The following is an 18,893-nucleotide window of genomic DNA, read 5'->3' on the forward strand; positions in this document are numbered from 1 at the left end:
CCACGAGCTCAGGGCGATGTTCTGTTCACGCAGCCAGTGAGGAGATCTACCGTACTGTGTGCTCGAGCAGGCAGTGAGATGTACTGGGTGCTCACACGGGCAGTGAGGATATTTAGGCTAGACTATGTGCTCATGCGGGCAGTGAGGGGAGATTGTGTGTTCATGTAGGCAACGAAGACTGACTGTGTTTAACTTCATTAGCCTAAAGTTAAAATCTTGACTCGTGTTTTTCTGTTTTTCCCCAGGGTGTGTGCCCTGTAGTTGTTTTCTTAAATGTGTCCTTTAGCTGGAACAATAAGGGTTCCTGTCTTAAGCTGAGGTGTTTGGGGTTTTTTCCCCTACACAGAAACAAGGAGATTTGGTTAAGGAAATTCTCACCTTGTCGGCGGTGACTCCGTCTGTTTTGGCCCGGTCCAAAAGGAGTTCTGGTTCTTTGTCTTGCGTTGGTGTTTCCTTCGCTTGAACTCTGCACAAGCTGGGGATCTGAGTGTAGTGCCAACCTGTCTCGCCAGTACCTGGAGTTGCATTTTGACTCGATGCCTGTGCTGTGCCACCTGGGAGATGGAGACCTTGAAATAAGCAGACTGTGTGCACCCGCTCCGCCCCCCTCCCCAGACAGAGATGGTGTTGCAGAGAGCATACCTACACAGAGAATTTCTGTCATCTAGGAAAACTGTGGCTGTATGTTTTTTTCTTTTCTTTTCCTTAATGCTTATTTCATTTTGAGATAGAGAAAGAGAGCAGAGGAGGGGCAGAGAGAGAGGAAGAGAGAATCCCAAGCAGACTTGGCACTTTCAGCATAGAGCCTGACGCAGGACTCAAACCCACGAACCGTGGGATCATGGCCTGAACTGAAGTCGGATGTTCAACCGACTGAACCAACCAGGCACCCTCTTATTTTCTTTTCTTGCCACCTGACCCAGGACCTTCAGAGTGGTTTGGGTTCCTTACAGCTGCCAGCTTCAGTCAGGGTTAACTTGTCTGGGGCACCCGGGTGGCTCAGTTAAGCATCCAACTGTTGCTTTAGGCTCAGGTCATGATGTCACCGTTCGTGAGTTCGAGCCCCATGTCAGGCTGTGTGCTGATGGTAGTGCAGCATGCTTGGGGTTCTCTCTGTCCCTCCCCTACTTGTGCTCACACATGAAATGTCTCTCTCGCTCTCTCTCAAATAAAGAAACAAACAGACTTTGAAAGAAAAGGATGAACTTGTCTGCCTCCCTTCCCTCCAGGGCTGTGTAAGATCCCAAAGGAGGAGGGGCTCGTTTCTTACACTGCAGGAATGGTTACTCGTCATCTTGGAGAACCGTGTTGGTCCTCAGCAGGCGTTCCATGTTTACCTGGAAATCATTGGAAGCCCTCGTGTTGCTCTGTAACTGTCCTGTTTTGTAGTGGCACCTACCACTCCCGCGATGAGAGTACAGACAGCGGACTGAGCATGAGCAGCTACAGCGTCCCTCGAACCCCTGACGACTTCTTGAACAGTGTTGATGAGATGGACACAGGTGGGTGTGCTTCATTCTTAGCGATCCGTCGGCAAGACATGGCAGGTCTGTCAAGCTGCTGTGAGCAAAGGCAGTTTGGAAGAAAACCGGTTAAGGGGTACCTGCGGGGCTCAGTCAGGTAACATCTCACTTCAGCTCAGGCCGTGGTTTCGCGGTTCATGGTTCAAGCCCCGCATCGGGCTGTGTGCCAACAGCATGGAGCCTGCTTGGGATTCTCTCTCCCACTCTCTCTGTCCCTCCATAGCTCGTGTTCTCTCTCGCTCTCGCTCTCAAAATAAGTAAATACCCTTAAAAAAATAAAACCAGCTAAAATCCTGAAAACTTGATTCAGATCAAGCCTGCTTTGTTTCTCCATGGCACTTTGTAATCTGTTTCCCAGTTTTCAAATATCCTGGACGACTTAGCTCTGATGACGACTGGTGATGTGACCTATTTTAGCACTTACATATTGAGTTAGCTGGCAAGGCCTTTGAGGACCCTCTCTGATGACTCAGTTTCTTTCTTTCCTTTTCTTGTCTTTTTTTTCCCTTCCCTCCCCTCCCTTCCTTTAAAAAACTTTTTTTTTTTTTAAACATTTATTCATTTTTGAGACACAGAGCATGAGCAAGGGAGGAGGGGCAGAGAGGGAGACACAGAATCGGAAGCGGGTCTCGAACCCACGAACTGTGAGATCATGAGCTGAGCTGAAGTCGGACGCTCAACCGACTGAGCCCCCTGGCGTCCTGATGGCTCGTGTTCTTAATCTTGGAGAGAGACTTCTGTCTGCGATCCGCTCGCCCTCTATCGAATGCGATTTGGTGTGCACCTGCCCCTTCCCTGAGGGTTCTGCTCCAAGTTAGGCGTCAGGGGCTCCGAAAACCAGGGGGAAAGACGAGGCTGTGGGGCTCACCTGCTTACTGTCAGAATAGCTGCGGGGCATCTTGCAGGAGCCGAGAAGGGTAATCAAGGAACTGGCGAGCACCGATGGCCCTGGAGTTGGCAGCGAGCGCAGGGCATGCACTGGCCGAGAGACGGAGCAGCCCCCCGCGGCTCCAGCGGCCGGTTCCCTTGCTGGCGGGTCGCTCATCCAGCTCACGGCTTCAGTGCTCCTGAAGGTGCACCCTGCCACCTTCTTTGCTTCCCTCAGACTCTGGTCCCCCTTCCCCTGCCCACACTTGAGACCCATCTCATGCCCAGCACGCTTCCCCTGCCCCTCCCGCCTCCCCTTTGCTCTTCTCCAAACCCCTGTGCCCTCCATGCTCTGTGCTGCTTTCCCGGGAGGTATGTGCCCGGGAGCTCTAAGGAATGCGAATGTGGTCATGCTCGAAAAAAGGTTTCCTGGCCAGGTAAGTCAGGGAACCCTTAGAGGGAAGGCAGGGAGGGTTATTTATTCACGGGCTTCTGGGAGGCTTGTTTTGCCGTGAGGAACGGGAATCTCCAAGGCCGAATAGAGTTTTCATCCAGTCCTTTTACACTAGTGCTCCCCAGGGTGTAACGCGGAGTCCCGTACAACAGGGGGATCACAGAAAGGAGGCTCTCTCCAGGTTCAAGACTACGAGTCATTGGAGAGGGTCCCCAAGTGCCTGGCCAGCTAACTCAGTATTTTAAGTGCTGAAATAAGTCATGTTACCAGTTTCGGTCAAAGAGCGCTTAAGCTGTCCGCGCTGTTTTAAAACCGGGAAAACATCAATTTCAACCTGCCATAAAGTGTGCTTGAATTCACTCCACGCCGTGACTTTTGCGTTTATCTCACTTAGTGGCTTCTCTCTAGAAGAGCATCCAGTAGCAATGCACGTGTGTGATGTACGTGTTCTTTCTCTTACTGGAGATAGTTTTTCAAGGGATTTCGGTTTCCCGTGACCCCCTTCAGTGCTCAGTTCATAGTAACAAGCAGTCAAGCTGCGGCTTTAGTATCTGAACCCGTGTTGAAGCAAAAGTAAACTTGGCATTATTTTGTCTTCGGTGAGTTGTTCAGCCTGAAATAAACTGTGGGCATCGGTTCGGGGGTGAGTCCGGTGTGTCTGAAGGCTCACGTCGCACAGCTCTGATGTCCGCTTTTTCAAACCCGACTCTCTCCTCTCCGTCCCAATTAGGCGACACTATCAACCAAAGCACCCTCCCCTCTCAGCAGAACCGCTTCCCAGACTACCTAGAAGCCATTCCTGGGACGAACGTGGACCTCGGGACGCTGGAGGGGGACGGGATGAACATAGAGGGGGAAGAGCTGATGCCTAGTCTGCAGGAAGCCCTGAGCTCAGACATCCTCAACGACATGGAGTCCGTGCTGGCCGCCACCAAGCTCGACAAAGAAAGCTTTCTCACATGGCTATAGAGCCCTCAGGTAGACCGAATTCCAAATCTGTGAAGGATCTGAGGAGATGTGCCTGAAATTTCCAGGCATAGCCGGTCGCAGTCTTGTGGCTGATACAGAGAACGATGAACAGACGTCCAGCAAGATTCTCTCACCCACTGTCTCGCTCTTCCTTGTCCGTTGCTGCTGTTAATATGTTGCTGACCTCTATCCTAGTTGGCCCTTATAAAGACTCGAGACTTTTGTTGTTTCTTTTGCTACTATAACTACTGTTCGTTTTGGGGGCTGGGGGAAGTGAGCCTGTTTGGACGATGGACGCCTTTCCTTTTGCCCAGTTAGACATTCGCCCATCACCCTAACTGAATACTCAGACTTGGAACTCGGATGCTTCGTGTCACAGCATTTACTCTGTCAGGCAGTTGTTTCTTCAGCTGCGTGTGGTGTGGCCAGTGGAAAACCACAACTGGCTCGTCTGCCAGGCCAGGAATGTCGGGTCTGATGTTACGTACTTCGCGCGGATTTGATGAGCTAGCTGAAACCGAGGCTGAAGACTGTTTTACTTTCAGTGTTTTTTTTTCCCCTTCTAGTGTTCTCGTTAGTCACATAGTGACCTTGATTTTATTTTAGGAGCTTATAAGGCATGAGAGAGTTTTTTCCATAGAAATATATTAATTATTGCCACGTACTCTAGTATAGGTTTGGGTGGGTTTATTGTGGGTTTGCTTCTTCTTTGTTTGTTTCCGTTTTGATTGGTTGGGTTGTGTTTTTGTTTTGTTTTGTTTTTGTTTTTGCCCCCACCCCCACCCCCCAACCTAGACAAATTACCATAGTAGCGAAGAATCTGTTTATAGTTGTATCTCGGGGCGGCTATTGTAGTGCCTTTGGTAAAAATCTACATTTCCTGATTTTTTTAACATCTTAATTTAAATCATGATTATCTGCTCTCTCTATATATACCCACACACACACACTTATAATCTTTGTAATAGTGTGATAGCAGAATGTATCTTTTTTTTTTAAGGTTTCCCTACTTTCCAATTTATTTTAAAATGGTAGCTTTGAATGTATGCATTTAGAATACATGACTAGTAGTTTATATTTCAGAGGTAGTTTAAACCTGGTTGGGGCAGTCTGCAGACATTTGGGTAGTTTAGTATTCTAGAAAGGGCTGTTTTTACGTAGAGTGTTGAGAGGAGCACAGTCTGCCCTCTGGCGCACAGTATTGTCTGATGAATTTGAAAGAAGAAAACAAGATAGGGCTTTATTTTCCCCTTGATAATCCCTGGGACTAATTTTAAGCTTTGATGGGAAATCACTGAATAGGTTCATAATATACGTGACAGAGGTAAGCTTTACATAGTGGTTTTCCTTCCTTTAGCTTTGGAAATTTACCTTCGCCCTAGTTTTGGGAGTAAATTCTAGTACCTTAGTTCTCATTTGTAACAAACACATTAAAGACTACATGGAAATATTGCCTACAAGATAGTTCTTAAAAGACTTGCTCCTACTTCTGTATGCTGAGAACTGACCCTAGACAGTACATAGAATTCTGTCGAGGTTGTGAGTTAGCTGGTAAAGTGATCAGATTTAAGAATTGTATATCGGTAGTTGAGTTTAGCAAAGAAATAGAGATAATCCTGATTATACTTTTATTTTTACAGGAAGAGATATAACTAGAGTATGTGTCTACAGGAGTCATAATGGTTTCCAAAGAGTATTTTTTAAAGGAACAAAATGAGCATGAATCAACTCTTCAATATAAGCTATGAAGGTAATAGTTGGTTGTGAATTATAGTGGCACCAGCTAGCACCTCTGTGATTAAGGGTCTTTTGTTGTTTCTAGAATAAGCCCTTATTTTCAAGGGCTCATGACAGACATAAAAATCTATTTTCCTGGCTAAAACTGTTAATGGAAGATATGCTTGGGAAGATAGATTTTTTTTTTTAATTACAAAATCAGAGTATTTTGACCCTTCAGTTTAGAGGAGAGCAGAAGTCAGGAGTGAGACATTTTAGATTAAGTACCTCCAGTGCTCAAACATGCAGTCGCTGTGCTGTACATAATGATCCTTAGGTTGATCATTTGCAATTACTGGATCTAAGGGTTTTATTAAGAAAACAACAGAAAGAGTAAATCTTGACTTACCTGAGGGGAAATGGCCACTGTGCAGATTCACTGATTTTTTTTTTTCTTTAAGAGCAATAATGAAATTGTACCTAGAATGCATAATTGAGTAAATGGACGATCCAGCATGTTGTTTTTTCTCTTGTGCTGAAGGTCAGAGCTACTTGGAAGGCACTCCCAGTTTGCCAGTAAGCTGCATCTGAAACAGCCACAGAGTAGGCTTAGGCCCGGGGGCGGGGGGCGGGGGGGGGGGGGCATGGCAGGGGTCTCGAGGACTCAGTGGGACCTTGGTAGAGGACTTGATGAATTTCTTTTTCTTCCGTAAAGACTGGTCTTGCAACTCGCTGTCATTAAAGGTGGTTGTTCCTAAAGTTTCAGTCACTTCAGTACAGCCACAAAACAGGAATAGGAGTTCTTGTTGCCTCGACTTTAGCTCGCCCGGTTACACCTTGGTGCTGAGGCACCTGACGGCCGCCATATTTGACTTTGTCATGCCCTCTGTACTGATGACCTGACAGAGACCTAGGAGTCCTTCCTCTGATCACAGCGTTGATGTGGCCTTTCTTGTTGTATGTCCTCGTTCCTAACGTAAAAGTGTTTAAGTGCTTCCTGGTTGTATCGGGTAGCGTCGGGATAAGATTTTAACTGGGTATTCTTGAATTGCTTTCACAATAAACCAATTTTATAATCTTTAAATTTATCAGCTTTTTACATTCTGTGTTCTTTTCAGTTAGGGCTTCTTAGAGCTACTCACACTTGATGGAACGTGTTGATTTGGAGTTTCAGATTTTCCAAAGCACTGTGTGTGGTCATAACTATTTTCTAATAAATATAGTGTCTTTTTTAAAAAAGAAAAAAAAGCATTAAGGAAGTGACTTTATATACAAATAATATTGTTTCAAGTATTCATATTAAATAGGTGCATTTTACTGGGAGTTTGGCAGAAACATTGAAAAATAACGGTAATTGATTGTAATTCATAACCCACACCAGTGTTGACACTCACAGTGCAAAAGCGAGAAGCGGTGTCCAATGACTGACAAGTGCGGAGTGTTCACATCTGAGAAGTGAGTACTCAGATGTATTTTATCTCCGGCAAGCATGTTTTTGTAAGGGTTGTGGGTGTGCCTATCTTAACAGTTGTCTTCTGTATCATGAAAAGTATTCTCCACAATTTAAATGTTTTATATTAGAGAATTCTTTAACGCACACTTGTGAAATGTACATATATAGTACCCATTACCTTTTTGTTATCTGTTTTAGATGTAAGAGCATGCTCAAATGTTAGGTACTTACATAAATTGTTACATTTTTTTTTCTTATGTAATACTTTTTTGTTTATGTGGTTCAAATATATTCTTTCCTTAAACTCTTCTTTGGTGTTTTTAACAATTAATATATTTAAGACCTTTTGGCTTCTTACTGGTCTTCCAATAGAGCAAGTCCTAACGACAAGGAAATATAAAGTGATTATACTTGTGACCAGTAGACACGTTAAACTTAAGGCTGGTTTGGCTTTTGGACCTTTTGAAGCGTGGATGTCATTCTTTGGGTTGTTTGTTTAATTTTTTTTAATGCTTCATTTATTTTTGAGAGCAAGAGAGACAGAGCGTGAGCAGGGGAGGGGCAGAGAGAGAGGGAGACACAGAATCCGAAGCAGGCTCCAGGCTCTGAGCTGTCAGCACAGAGCCCGACACAGGGCTCGAACTCACAAACTGCGAGATCATGACCTGAGCCGAAGTCGGACACTTAACTGACTGAGCCACCCAGGCGCCCCTGGACGTAATTCTTTGAATTTTATGTTGTGTGCTCTTCACATGGACCATGGCCATTGTTGGTGGTGTTCAGAAGAAACGGAAAGGAGCTTTATGCAGTCTTGCAAAATAGCCTTTGGTTTTTCTTTCTCCACGGTATTTTCTCATGGTCTCCAAAATTTAAAACTTAGGTTAATGAAAATTATTAGTTATTGTTTTATAAATAATAACATTCACAAATTTAGCTGGTAGGTCCTGAACTTTGAATAAGAAGTAGATGTGATTGTCCTTGAAAATGATTTATTTCTGTGCTTGTGTATGTAGTAGTATCTTTCAGTTAAACTGTCACACATCAGTATTGCAGAGGGAAATCTGAAAACTTCATCTTTTGTTATGTGTAATTTCTTTACAATGGAGGAATCCTAATTTTGTGGCCCTGGAACCTTAGCATTTCCCTTATCTTGTCCAAAGTGTCGTGGTTGTGCCTCTCAGTTCAGAACCGAGCCTCGTGTGTGTAGCATGGCCTGACCCCCGGGGGCTGCTCTGAGAGGCCATGCACTTGCCAGACAGCTGGAAGCCCAGTGATAGAAGTGCTGCCCTCACTCTGCGTCCTCTGGGTCCTAATTGTACAATCTTTAAATAGTTGGTTTAGTGAGTGTGTGTGGCACAATACTCAGGAATATATTAATTTGGATGTGGGAAGAAGAGCCTCTAAGGGGAGAGCAAGGGTGTGCCTTCTAAGTGTTTGGGGAAGGATTCGGTGTCTTACTGAGAACCTGATGTGCAGTAATTTACTTTTTTTTTTTTTAAGATAGACCCAGAACTACAGTAAAATATGCCAGTAAGTGAATTGCTTAGCTGGTGAACAGAAAAATGGTTTTCCAGAGAAAGAAAGAACAGTAACTAGTAAGCCTACGTGATGACCGAGGGAGTGGTCAGTAGACCTGTGAGTCCTGTTCAGTGCCCGCGGCCGCCATCCTGTCAGCTGAGGTCCTCCCCGAGGACCCCATCACGTCTCCTTACCTTCTGCGAGAACAGCCAGCCATCCCTGCCCTGGGAACTACAGGTTATGTTAGCTTTATATTCAGTTTTGTAAGTCTGGCTTGCCAGGTAAATTTGTGTGCTGTGGGGAACCGGCCGCGTGTCGTCTCGCTTCACTCTTTGGACATGGAGTTGCTCTGTGTCCCTGATCACAAACTTCGTAAAGGTTTGTCTTTTTCAATTAAAAATCTTATTAATTAGAAATGAAATTGAAATTGAATTCCATGATATCTCTTACTGCAGTTTTTCCGCATCACACATGGAGTATTTTTGGCCATGTTATCTGGATACAAAAAACTATGTAAAATTGATAACTTCCTGAGCGTAAACACAGCCAACATAATACGGTCACTGTTGAAAACAGGTGCAGAATAGAGGCATGGGCGAAACAAGGTGGCTTTTTTTTTTTTTCACTTTTTTTTAACATTTATTTCTGTAGGAGAGAGAGAGAGCATGAGCAGGGGAAGAGCAGCGAAAGAGGGAGAGAGAGAGAGGGAGGGAGGGAGGGAGGGAGGGAGGAAGACACAGAATCCCAAGCAGGCTCCAGGCTCCAAGCTGTCAGTACAGAGCCCAATGCCCTGTGAGACCATGACCTGAACGGAAGTCGGACGTTTAACCATCTGAGCCACCCAGGCGCCCGCCCCCAAAACAAGATGGTATTAAGAAGAGATTCTGAATTTTAAAATCTGCCATATTTTAGCAGAAAACAAACTTCTGGACCAGGATACCTGACCTCCAAGCTGCTAGGAACCTGTTAGAAGTTTAGAAAACAACAACCAGAAAAAAAGGGAAAAAAATTGATTATCTGCCTGCTGTTCAAAGCAGTATTTGGAGATACCTGAGCCAAGAGCCTACTTTGCAAAATCCCTAAACAGCTAATCTGGTGCTTAGAATGCCTTTCCCAAAAGGGGGGAAACTATTAAAAACTAGTTACTCTAACTTTGTGATTAGTTAGTACTCCAAGTGGATGAGTGGACAGGTCTTGATTCTTAGTAAAAGGAACTTCTTTAAGAAAAAAAAGAAAATAGGATCTAAAGCAGGAGGATACCCTTAGTTAGCATGATATTGAAGCCTGCTGGCTTCTTAGGGTAGGATACACCTTTACCCGCATACTTCTTCCTGTCTTGTCCCCATGTGTATTTTATGATGAAACTAGTTCCTGTGACCTCCACAGAGTCTACGAGTTAAACAGCACCTTTTGGATGTAGTTTTCGTTGTGGGATATTAGAAACCACGTCTGAGTCCCTTTTAAGGCCCTTGGTTCAGTTACAGAGCAAGTTCTTGGGTTATAGGGATTTGCACGGGCTGAACAAGATGCTCCAGCTGACTGAAAGTTACTCAAAGCTGTGGATCAAGTGGCAGGATCTGAGGAAAGGTCATCTCAGGAACACCCCTACAAGCTACCGAAGGCTGCTGCTCCAAGCCAACATCGTGACAAGTGGCTGGAGATCGTTTCTCCCCGAGGGAGCCTCGAAGCAAGTTGTATTTAAGCGCCTCTCCCTGCCGATGGAGAGAAGCGTGTGTCCAACTGGGGTTCGGTGCAGGGGTCTCGGCTGTGATTCAGCAGGATCTAAATGAGAGAGGATCACAACCTACGGCACTCAGATCACTAGGGTGACCTTGAATCAAGACCTTAGGTTTTATGAAGGGTACAAAGAATCCTATTTGTTGAGGAGGTTGAAGTCATACTGTAAAAGCTCCCACATTTGCTCCAATGTTTTTCTCTGGGCGCCCTTATAAAATAGTAACAATGGGATTGTACGGGCTGGAGGGGAACACAGCCTTGAGACTCGGTTGTCTTCTATAATCCACACCAGGAACAACGATGTACCTCTTGCTACATTCTAGGCCAGAGGAATTTCTGTGGGATTCTGCAAGGGGATCTGCAGAACAGCATGAGCCTGGCCGGTGCCTCACAGGGCACTTGTGTGTTAACCAGCTCAGAACTCCCCTGGGAGGACACATGGTTCATCTGGAACAGGGTGGCAAGCCCTGGCCAAATCTGGAATATTGCTGAGGGAATTTTATAGTAACTTGAACTAAAAATTAACAGTTGACCGAATCTCTCAGTCTTCCAAAGTCATTACAGCACAAATCTCAAGGCCTGAACATTTACAAGAGTTTCCATTGTGTTCTGCTAAACGTGGCAAATTTCAAAAGCAAATTAATCAAGTTTATGCACTCCTGTCGTCATTTACTGCGGGAATAATCTGTGCAGTCTCCAACACTGGGCGTGAGGACCAAAACAAAACGTTAGGATGACTGGCACACTGATAACCCTTAAAAGCAAAATTGTTTAACATAACCATCGTCTTTCTCAGTATACCCTTCAATAGAGGCATACTGGTCCGTTCAGAATCCTTCAAATCTGAGTAGGTCTGCCCTGTCATCAGTATACACACCGAGTCCCTTCCCCTCCCCAGTTTTACAGAAGTATGCTGTTTTCAGTAACTATTTTAATCATAACTTACGGGAACATTTGCACCTGTTACCTTCATTGGTCATACCAAATCCTTAAAGATGCAGGCGTTTTTGCCATGCTTAACTGAGTGGCTTGAACCTGGATCCAGACCCCACGGTGTCGTTCTACAGGGGCTACCAGTGGAGCGGGAAGCCTGTAACGGAAATGTGTGTGCGCGAGGTCATACTCCCTGGGGCTCACGACTGTCCTTACTTCTTGGTTCTGGGCTTCCCCGCTCCACTGCAGCTGTGACTTGCTCTCCGTGCAGACACAGTCCTAAGGGGACCGCGCGACACTGACCATGCTCCGTCCTGTAGGTCGTTAAATCTGTCTCGTTTCTCTGAAGTCTTGTACGTCGGTTCAGCAAACACGCCGTTGGGTAATACTCGAGTACCTTCCTCACGTCGCCTAAGAGACCGAAGAGACGAGAAGGTTAAGTGCCGACCGGCACGGTCCGCACGATGTGCCGCGAGAGCAGAGTCTTTGGGAAGTTGCCCTCCTCCCGAGACGACGAGCTCAAGCTCCGTGCCTGTAGGACCGAACCTGGCGTCGAGGGGCTGTGATGGAGCCGCCTGAAGCGCAGGTGTGGGCAGAGGACATAGCGAGGAGGGGGAACTAGGGACGTGTGGGGGTGGGGATGTTTCAGTTCGGGCTGCGGACAGTGGGTCATAGAATTGAGTGATGTGTGCAGGGCATTAAGTCTTAGGATGCTGGACGGGCCAGGACCGGGTACTGTGTGCTCGCTCTGCCAGGCTCTTCCCACGTACTGGCCTAGTGAATCCTGGCAGCAGGCCAGTGACGGAAGATCTGCCCTAGTTTGGCAGGTAAAACTGGCTTAGTGCTCGCTCACCCCAGTGCTGCTTCGGGCTGGCTGCTCCGGACCTGACCTCTGACCTGACCTCTGCCGCCTGCCGCTTCCGAGTCGGATCCCACAGTGAGAGGTGTGCACCCGAGGAGCAGCGGAGGCCTTGGAAGGTCCTCTGCGCAGAAGGATACTGCTCCCAAAAGTTACTGGAAGTGCAGGCTCTCAAACCGAATCTGAAGCAAGTCATGATCGAACTCACCCAAAGAGCAACAGAAAGAGGCTGACACACAAGTGAAGTTACGGATTTCCGGACGCACCTCCCCAGATGTAAACCGTGGGTGGGGTGGAGTCGTTCCCCCCGCGTCCTGGGTCTGTTCTCCTCACCTGGGAAATGGGGGGCAGGAACGGGAGGGGACCTTGAAGGCTGTCTGCTTTGAGAGTTACCGTAGAAGTCTGTTCATCGGACGGACACGAGCCGGTACTGTCTGAGCACGTTCTTAACTCGTGAAACTTACCTCAAGTGAAGAAAAACGAGGCCACCACAAGCCCGTGTCACGGGAGGGTCCTTGACAGCAAAGCCTGATTCCTGGGCGCATGGGGACGGTCCTGGCTCCTCCCTATGTCCAGACGGGCATATCCTGCAGGCCAGTGTGAGCTGAGGCCAGGCAGGCCTAGTGTACAAGTGCACCTCTGTTTCACCCGGCTTTCGTGGACCCCGATGGCGACAGGAAGCTGGCAGCTTGGCCGGGAGGGGAGAGTCGTGGCTCAGAAGCTCTCCAGCGGGTGCCTGCGGAGGAGCCACAAAGGGAGCAGGAACCCCAGTGCCCGGTGCTGGTGGCACCGTTCACACCTCACTCCTCCAGGGCGTGTGGGCAGGGTAGCGAAGGGCAGCCTCCCTCCCTGCAGCATGGCGGCCACCTGCGGCCGTGGTCACTCAACCCCTGAAGAGTCAGAGCCCGAGGGCCCTCATCTGGTCAGGGAGTGAGGAAGGCCGCACACGGGGACCCAGAGCACGGGTGCGGGCCAGGGGCCAGGGCAAGTGGACCGGTGTGTCCCCCACAACCTTGAGGCAACGGTGAGCTGGAGTCAGCCCCCAGGACGGCGCAAACGGAGCGCCGTGTGGGGAGCCCGAGGTGGATGCGGCCGGACAAGTGACCGAAGGACGGGCAGGTGCAGAGAGAGCATTCGCCAAGTGCAGCTTGCTCTGTGTTAATCCTTGGTCGTCACGAGGCACAAGTGACCTCACCACTTTAACCTAAGGCGGCTCTCTGGTGTGTCTGACCCCGTTCAACTTGAACTCGACACCCAGGAAACCCCACAGACGACAAGACCAGTCCGCAGTGCCTTTAGAATCCGGAGCAAAACCACCCAAAGAAACCAAAACCAACACAGAGCCCTCCAAGATGCACAACGTGTATTCAAACACTTGTCACTCCACTATTTTAAACCCCGTTAGCACATATCTGCATATGGTTAAGACCTGGTGCCACCAAGATTCTCATTTAAGGCAACACACGTGACGAGGGAAGGTTGGCAATCCTGTTACTTCATCCCAAACAGAAATAGACCTCGTTTCTCCAGTTCACTCTCTGCGTCTTAAAGTGGACCAGAACCGGGGCGCCTGGGTGGCGCAGTCGGTTAATCGTCCGACTTCAGCCAGGTCACGATCTCGCGGTCCGTGAGTTCGAGCCCCGGGTCGGGCTCTGGGCTGATGGCTCAGAGCCTGGAGCCTGTTTCCGATTCTGTGTCTCCCTCTCTCTCTGCCCCTCCCCCGTTCATGCTCTGTCTCTCTCTGTCCCAAAAATAAAAATAAACGTTGAAAAAGAAAATTTTTTTTTAAATAAAAAAAAGTGGACCAGAACCACCTGTGTGTCTGATGACACCGTGGGGGGTGGGGCCTGTTCCTGATGAGCTGCCGGGCGGAGAAACCCCTTGGTCAGGCCCAGTGAAACCCCAGAGAGCAGCCTGGGCCGGACCTGCTGGAGCGCTCTGTTCCCAGGACGGCACCTGGGAAAGAGACCTGTGGTCTGCCCTCCCCTCCGTATGGCAGAGTGTTTGTCCCTTGGGTTACAATGTAAATGACCACTGGTCTCCATACCAGCTACTCAGCCCCACGGCTGCTGGGCCTTCCGGCCGGTACCGACAACCCCCTCACCAAACCCTGGAGCCGAGAGGCCTCCTGGGGTCTCGAGAGGCACTCGGGCAGGGTTGCCAGGGGCGAGGCCCACGCAGTCATGACTGAGGAGTCAGATCCACCAGGCCACAGAGCGAGACGAGAGGGTTTAAGACAGGGTGCGTCCAGCTTCCAAACTCAGAATAGAAGTCTCCAGAGAAGAACGGGGCCCAGGGAGGCAGGGACCCTTGCTCAGAGCCACACAGCTGATAGAGCAGTCGAGCCAGGAGTAGAACCTGAGACTTTTGGCTCCCCGCTAATGTATCTTGTAACCACATAGGTAAAAATCAGAGTCAAAATTAATCTCAAAAACTCAAATTGTGTGTATATAGTACAGTAAGGGCTCACACCTTGGCAGACACCCAGCATGCAGCCTGATGGAGGAACAGCAGACCCGCATCCCTCTGGGACCTGTGCTCACAGAGGGGAGGGTCCATGCAGCCGCCCAGCCTCGGAAACCTCTCGTTCTCTCTCCTCTGTCTTCAGCGCACGTAGCTTGATTCATGCAAATTCAGGCTGTGGGAAGATGCCCGTCGGAGGGCCTTGGCAGGTAACTGCTGCTGCCAGCCATGCAGCTGGGCACACCGGGCGCTGGTCTGAGAGTGTTAGGACTCATCTAATACCAATGATGAACAAACCCGCACTCTGCTTCCAACCAGTTCATTGTTTAGAGAAGTAGTTTCAAATACTGTCTGAATATTAGAGTCCCTGGAGTGAGAGGGCATGAGTGAGTGGGAGAGGGGCAGAGAAAGAAAGAATCCCAAGGAGGCTCCATGCAGAGACCACGTGGGGCTCCATTTCAACCCTTGGATCCTGACCTGAGCCAAGATCAAGAGTCAGACGTTTAACCAACAGAGCCACCCAGGCACCCCACTTTTGTAAGATTTTTTTTTTTTTTTTAATGTTTGTGAGAGAGCATGAGCAGGGCAGGGGCAGAGAGAGAGGGAGACAGAATCTGAAGCAGGCTCCAGGCTCTGAGCTGTCAGCACTGAACCTGATGCGGGGCTCAAACCCATGAACCGTGAGATCATGACCTGAGCAGAAGTTGGACGGTTAACCGACTGAGCCACCCACAGGTGCCCGTTTTTTAAAAATCTTCACTGTATGTATTTTTTTTAATTGAAGTGTAATAAACATACAATGTTATGTTAGTTTCAGATGTACAACATATTGATTCAACAGTTCCATCCAACAGTTCCACTCGGTGCCCACCATGATCAGGGTGGTCTCCATCTGTCCCCATATATTGTTATCATATTATTGACTATTCCCTCTGCTGTGCTTTTTATCTCTGAGACTTATTTATTTTATAGCTGGAAGCTTGTACATTTTACTCCCCTTTATCTATTTTTTCCCTTTCTCCCCACCCACCTTTCTTCTGGCCATTACCAGTATGTTCTCTACGTAAGAGTCTGGTTTTTGGTTTGTTTCTTTGTGTCTTTTGTTTTTTGGATTCCACATGTGAGTGCAATCGTATGATGTTTGTCTGACTTATTTCAGTTAGCATAATGCCCTCTAGCTCCATCCATGATGTTGTAAATGACAAGATCTCATCCTTTTTGATGACTGAGTAATATTCCATTGCACATTTATACACATCATGTCTTCTTTATCCGTTCATCTGTCGGTAGACACTTCGGTTGGTTCCCTAGCTTGGTGACTATAAATAATGTTCCAGTAAACATAGAGGTACAAGTATCTTTTCAAATTAGTGTTTTGGGGCTTTGGGGGGTAAATACCCACTAGTAGGATTGTTGGATCATAGAGTAGTTCTACTTTTAATTTTTTGAGGAACCTCCATACTGTTTCCACAGTGGCTGCTCCAATTTACTTTCCCATCAACAGTACAAGAGGGCTCCTTTTTCTCCACATCCTCACCAACACTCGCTGTTTCCTGTCCTGTTGGTTCTAGTGATTCTGACAAGTATCAGGTAACACCTCATTGAGGTTGTGATTTGTATTTCCGCGATAATGAGCATCTCTGTCTGCTGGTCATCTGGATGTCTTCTTTGAAAAAGTGTCTATTCAGGTCCTCTGCCCATTTTTTAATTGGATTATTCATTTTTTTGGCATTGACTTTTAGAAGTTCTTTATATATTTTGGATATTAACCCCTTTTCAGTTAGATCACTTGCAAATATCTTCTCCCATTCTGTTGGGTTGCCTTTTCGTATTGTTGAAGGTATCCTTTGATGTACGTAGTCTTTTGTTTTGGTGCAGTCCCAACAATTCTTTAGCTTTTGTTTCCCTTACCTGAGGGCACATATCTAGAAAAATGTTGCGATGGCCAGTGCCAAAGAGATTACTGCCTGTGTTTTCCTATAGGAGTTTTATGGTTTCAGGTCTCCCAGTTAGGTCTTTAATCCTTTTCAGGTTTTTTTTTATGTGCAAGAAAGTTTCATTGTTTTGCGTGTGGCTGTCCAAATTTCCCATCACCATTTGCTGAAGAGACTGCCTTTTTCCCAATGTATATTCTTTCCTGCTTTGTGGAAGATTGATTGACCATATGGTCCTGGGTCTATTTCTGGACTCTCTATCCTGTTCCACTGATCTCTGTGTCTGTGTTTGTGCCAGTACCATACTATCATGATCACTACAGCTTGGTAATATGGTTTGAAATCAGGGAGTATGATATCTCCCACTTTGTTCTTCCTTCTCAAGATGACTTTGGCATTAAGGGTATTCTCTGATTCCATATAAAGCTTGTGATTATTTATTCCAGTTCTGTGAAAAATTTTGTTGGTATTTTGATAGGGATTGTGTTGAATCTGTAGATGGCTTCAGGTAGCATGGACATTTTTAGCAGTATTAGTTCTCCAATCCATGGGCCTGGTGTATCTCTACATTTGCTTATATCGCCTCCAGTTTCCTTCCTCATTTCTTACAGTTTTCAGAGTACAGGTCTTTCACCTCCTTGATTAAGTTTGTTTCTGGGTATTTCATTCTTCTTGGTGCACCTCTTAATAGGATTATTTTCTTAACCTTGGTGAGCTTTGAAAAACCTTCATGTGTGGGTTCTCCCCACAGAGATTTTGCCTTAATTGGACAGGTATAGAGCCTGGGCATTAACTGTAATGTGCAGCCAGGGTTGAGAACCCCTGGGCTACATGAGGAGGCAGACATGGAAAGTGGTAGGGGTGGCTCAGTGCGCCATGGTCTGGGTCATCCCCGTGGGCCAAGGAAAACCATAGTGGGGACACCTGACCCAGATACTATGGGTCAGAAAGTGTCAGAGGAAGTAACCGTGAGAGAGGGCCACTTGAGGCCTCTCCCTGAGCAAGTGTGTTTAAGGGGAGTCTCCCTTCCCATCGTGCCGCTTTGATTCACAGCTGCTGGTTGGTCCTGCCTGAGCCAGTTAGGGTCAGACTGGGTCTCCTGAGGGTAAGGGGCCAGGCACCAGGTACGAAGGTTTTCATACCCTACAGGAGGTGTCTGTTCTCTGCCTGGATCCGTGGTCAGCAGCGAAGCCCGTGTCTCCAGGAGGGGCTGATCAGGAGTGGCTATCAGGAAGACGGGGTCTGGCTGGCTTGACGAGCCCCGCTTCTTGGCATAACTCTCCATAACCCAGCATAATTTTTAGGTTGAGCGTTGGGGTCTGGAACACAGAACTCCTCATTAATATTGCAGCTGCATCACAAATCAAACAGACTTGATGTGCTGAATTAGGGATTGAGAAGTATTCATTACCTTGCTTTTGATGGCTAATCTCATTCTGGTTCCAAACAAGCAACTGGCAGAGAGTTCTTAGAATATAACCCAGCCGTGGAGATCGAGTCTATATAATACAGAGTATATCCAAGGTATTAATCCGAGCTGCTGAAGGAAGTGGGTATAAAATATATATCTTTATTTTAAAATCCTTATTTGGCCTAGCTATATCAGTGAAAAAGTGTCAGACTTGTGATTTATAAATCTCTACAATCTGAACGTCTGAGTAGACACTATTCCTGCAGGAGAGAATTTATCTTCCTACAGGATGCATCTCCAGTCTGAAACCTTGTCCGTCACTTGCTTTAAGTAAGTACGGTCATTACACATGATTTATAGCTTCTCAAGCTGTTTTTCAAATGTTAGGTCTGGATTTCCAAGGATGACGAAGTCTGCGTGATACTACAGTGGTGGATACGTGACATGGTGCACTTGTCAAAACCCACAGAGCTGTGAATCACGAAGACTTGTCCATAATGTCTGCACATTTGTAAAAGACCATTTACAAATTTAAGTTTACAAGTTTAAATTTACGAGTTTAAGGGGGTCCCGGGATGGAATCCAGAAGTCTTGAAACTACCTCTCTGAAGCCGGTGGGGGAAACGTTGCTGACCTAAGTAGCCTCAGAAGTGAATGGAAGTCTGTGCACAGCCCTGCGGTCTACTCGATAATGTTGCTCCCTTCCAATGCTCCTGCTCCTGTGCCCTGGAACTGAGCGATTAACCAGATGGATGACCGTGACCAGGGCCGGGTTTCCTGCTGCTGGAGTACGGGCTTGTATACGCAAGACGAGTGTGTGTGTGGTACCGGGCTAGACCGGAGACATCGGCACGAACTCGGGTTTGGTTCAATGTGGACACAGCTGATGGCACACTTGTGCAGACGTGGGTCCGTACACGGGGCAGTGTGCACACGTGCTTCCTTGCCGTCAGCTGAGTCTGGAAGCAGCAGCAGCAGCACATAGTCCTGTCCCCACCCCCTTTCTTACACAGACAGTAGCGCGTCGCGCACGCTGTTCTGTCCCTTGCTTTCTCA

At 47.3% G+C, this 18,893-nt stretch overlaps 1 protein-coding gene across 6 annotated transcripts in view; it reads left to right on the forward strand.

Moving 5' to 3' along the window:
- YAP1 (Yes1 associated transcriptional regulator) overlaps nt 1-6,613 on the forward strand; it is a 114,270-nt gene extending 107,657 nt beyond the window's left edge. For all 6 annotated transcript variants that reach the window (XM_047876651.1, XM_047876653.1, XM_047876648.1 and 3 more), the window contains 2 exons: nt 1,390-1,502; nt 3,575-6,613. In XM_047876651.1, coding sequence (XP_047732607.1) covers nt 1,390-1,502; nt 3,575-3,813 — 352 coding nt within the window. In that variant the 3' untranslated portion in view covers nt 3,814-6,613. The remainder of the gene's footprint in view (nt 1-1,389; nt 1,503-3,574) is intronic.
- The last annotated feature ends 12,280 nt before the right edge of the window (nt 6,614-18,893 follow it).

The sequence above is a fragment of the Prionailurus viverrinus genome, chromosome D1, assembly GCF_022837055.1.
Source record: "Prionailurus viverrinus isolate Anna chromosome D1, UM_Priviv_1.0, whole genome shotgun sequence".
Taxonomy (NCBI): Eukaryota; Metazoa; Chordata; class Mammalia; order Carnivora; family Felidae; genus Prionailurus; species Prionailurus viverrinus.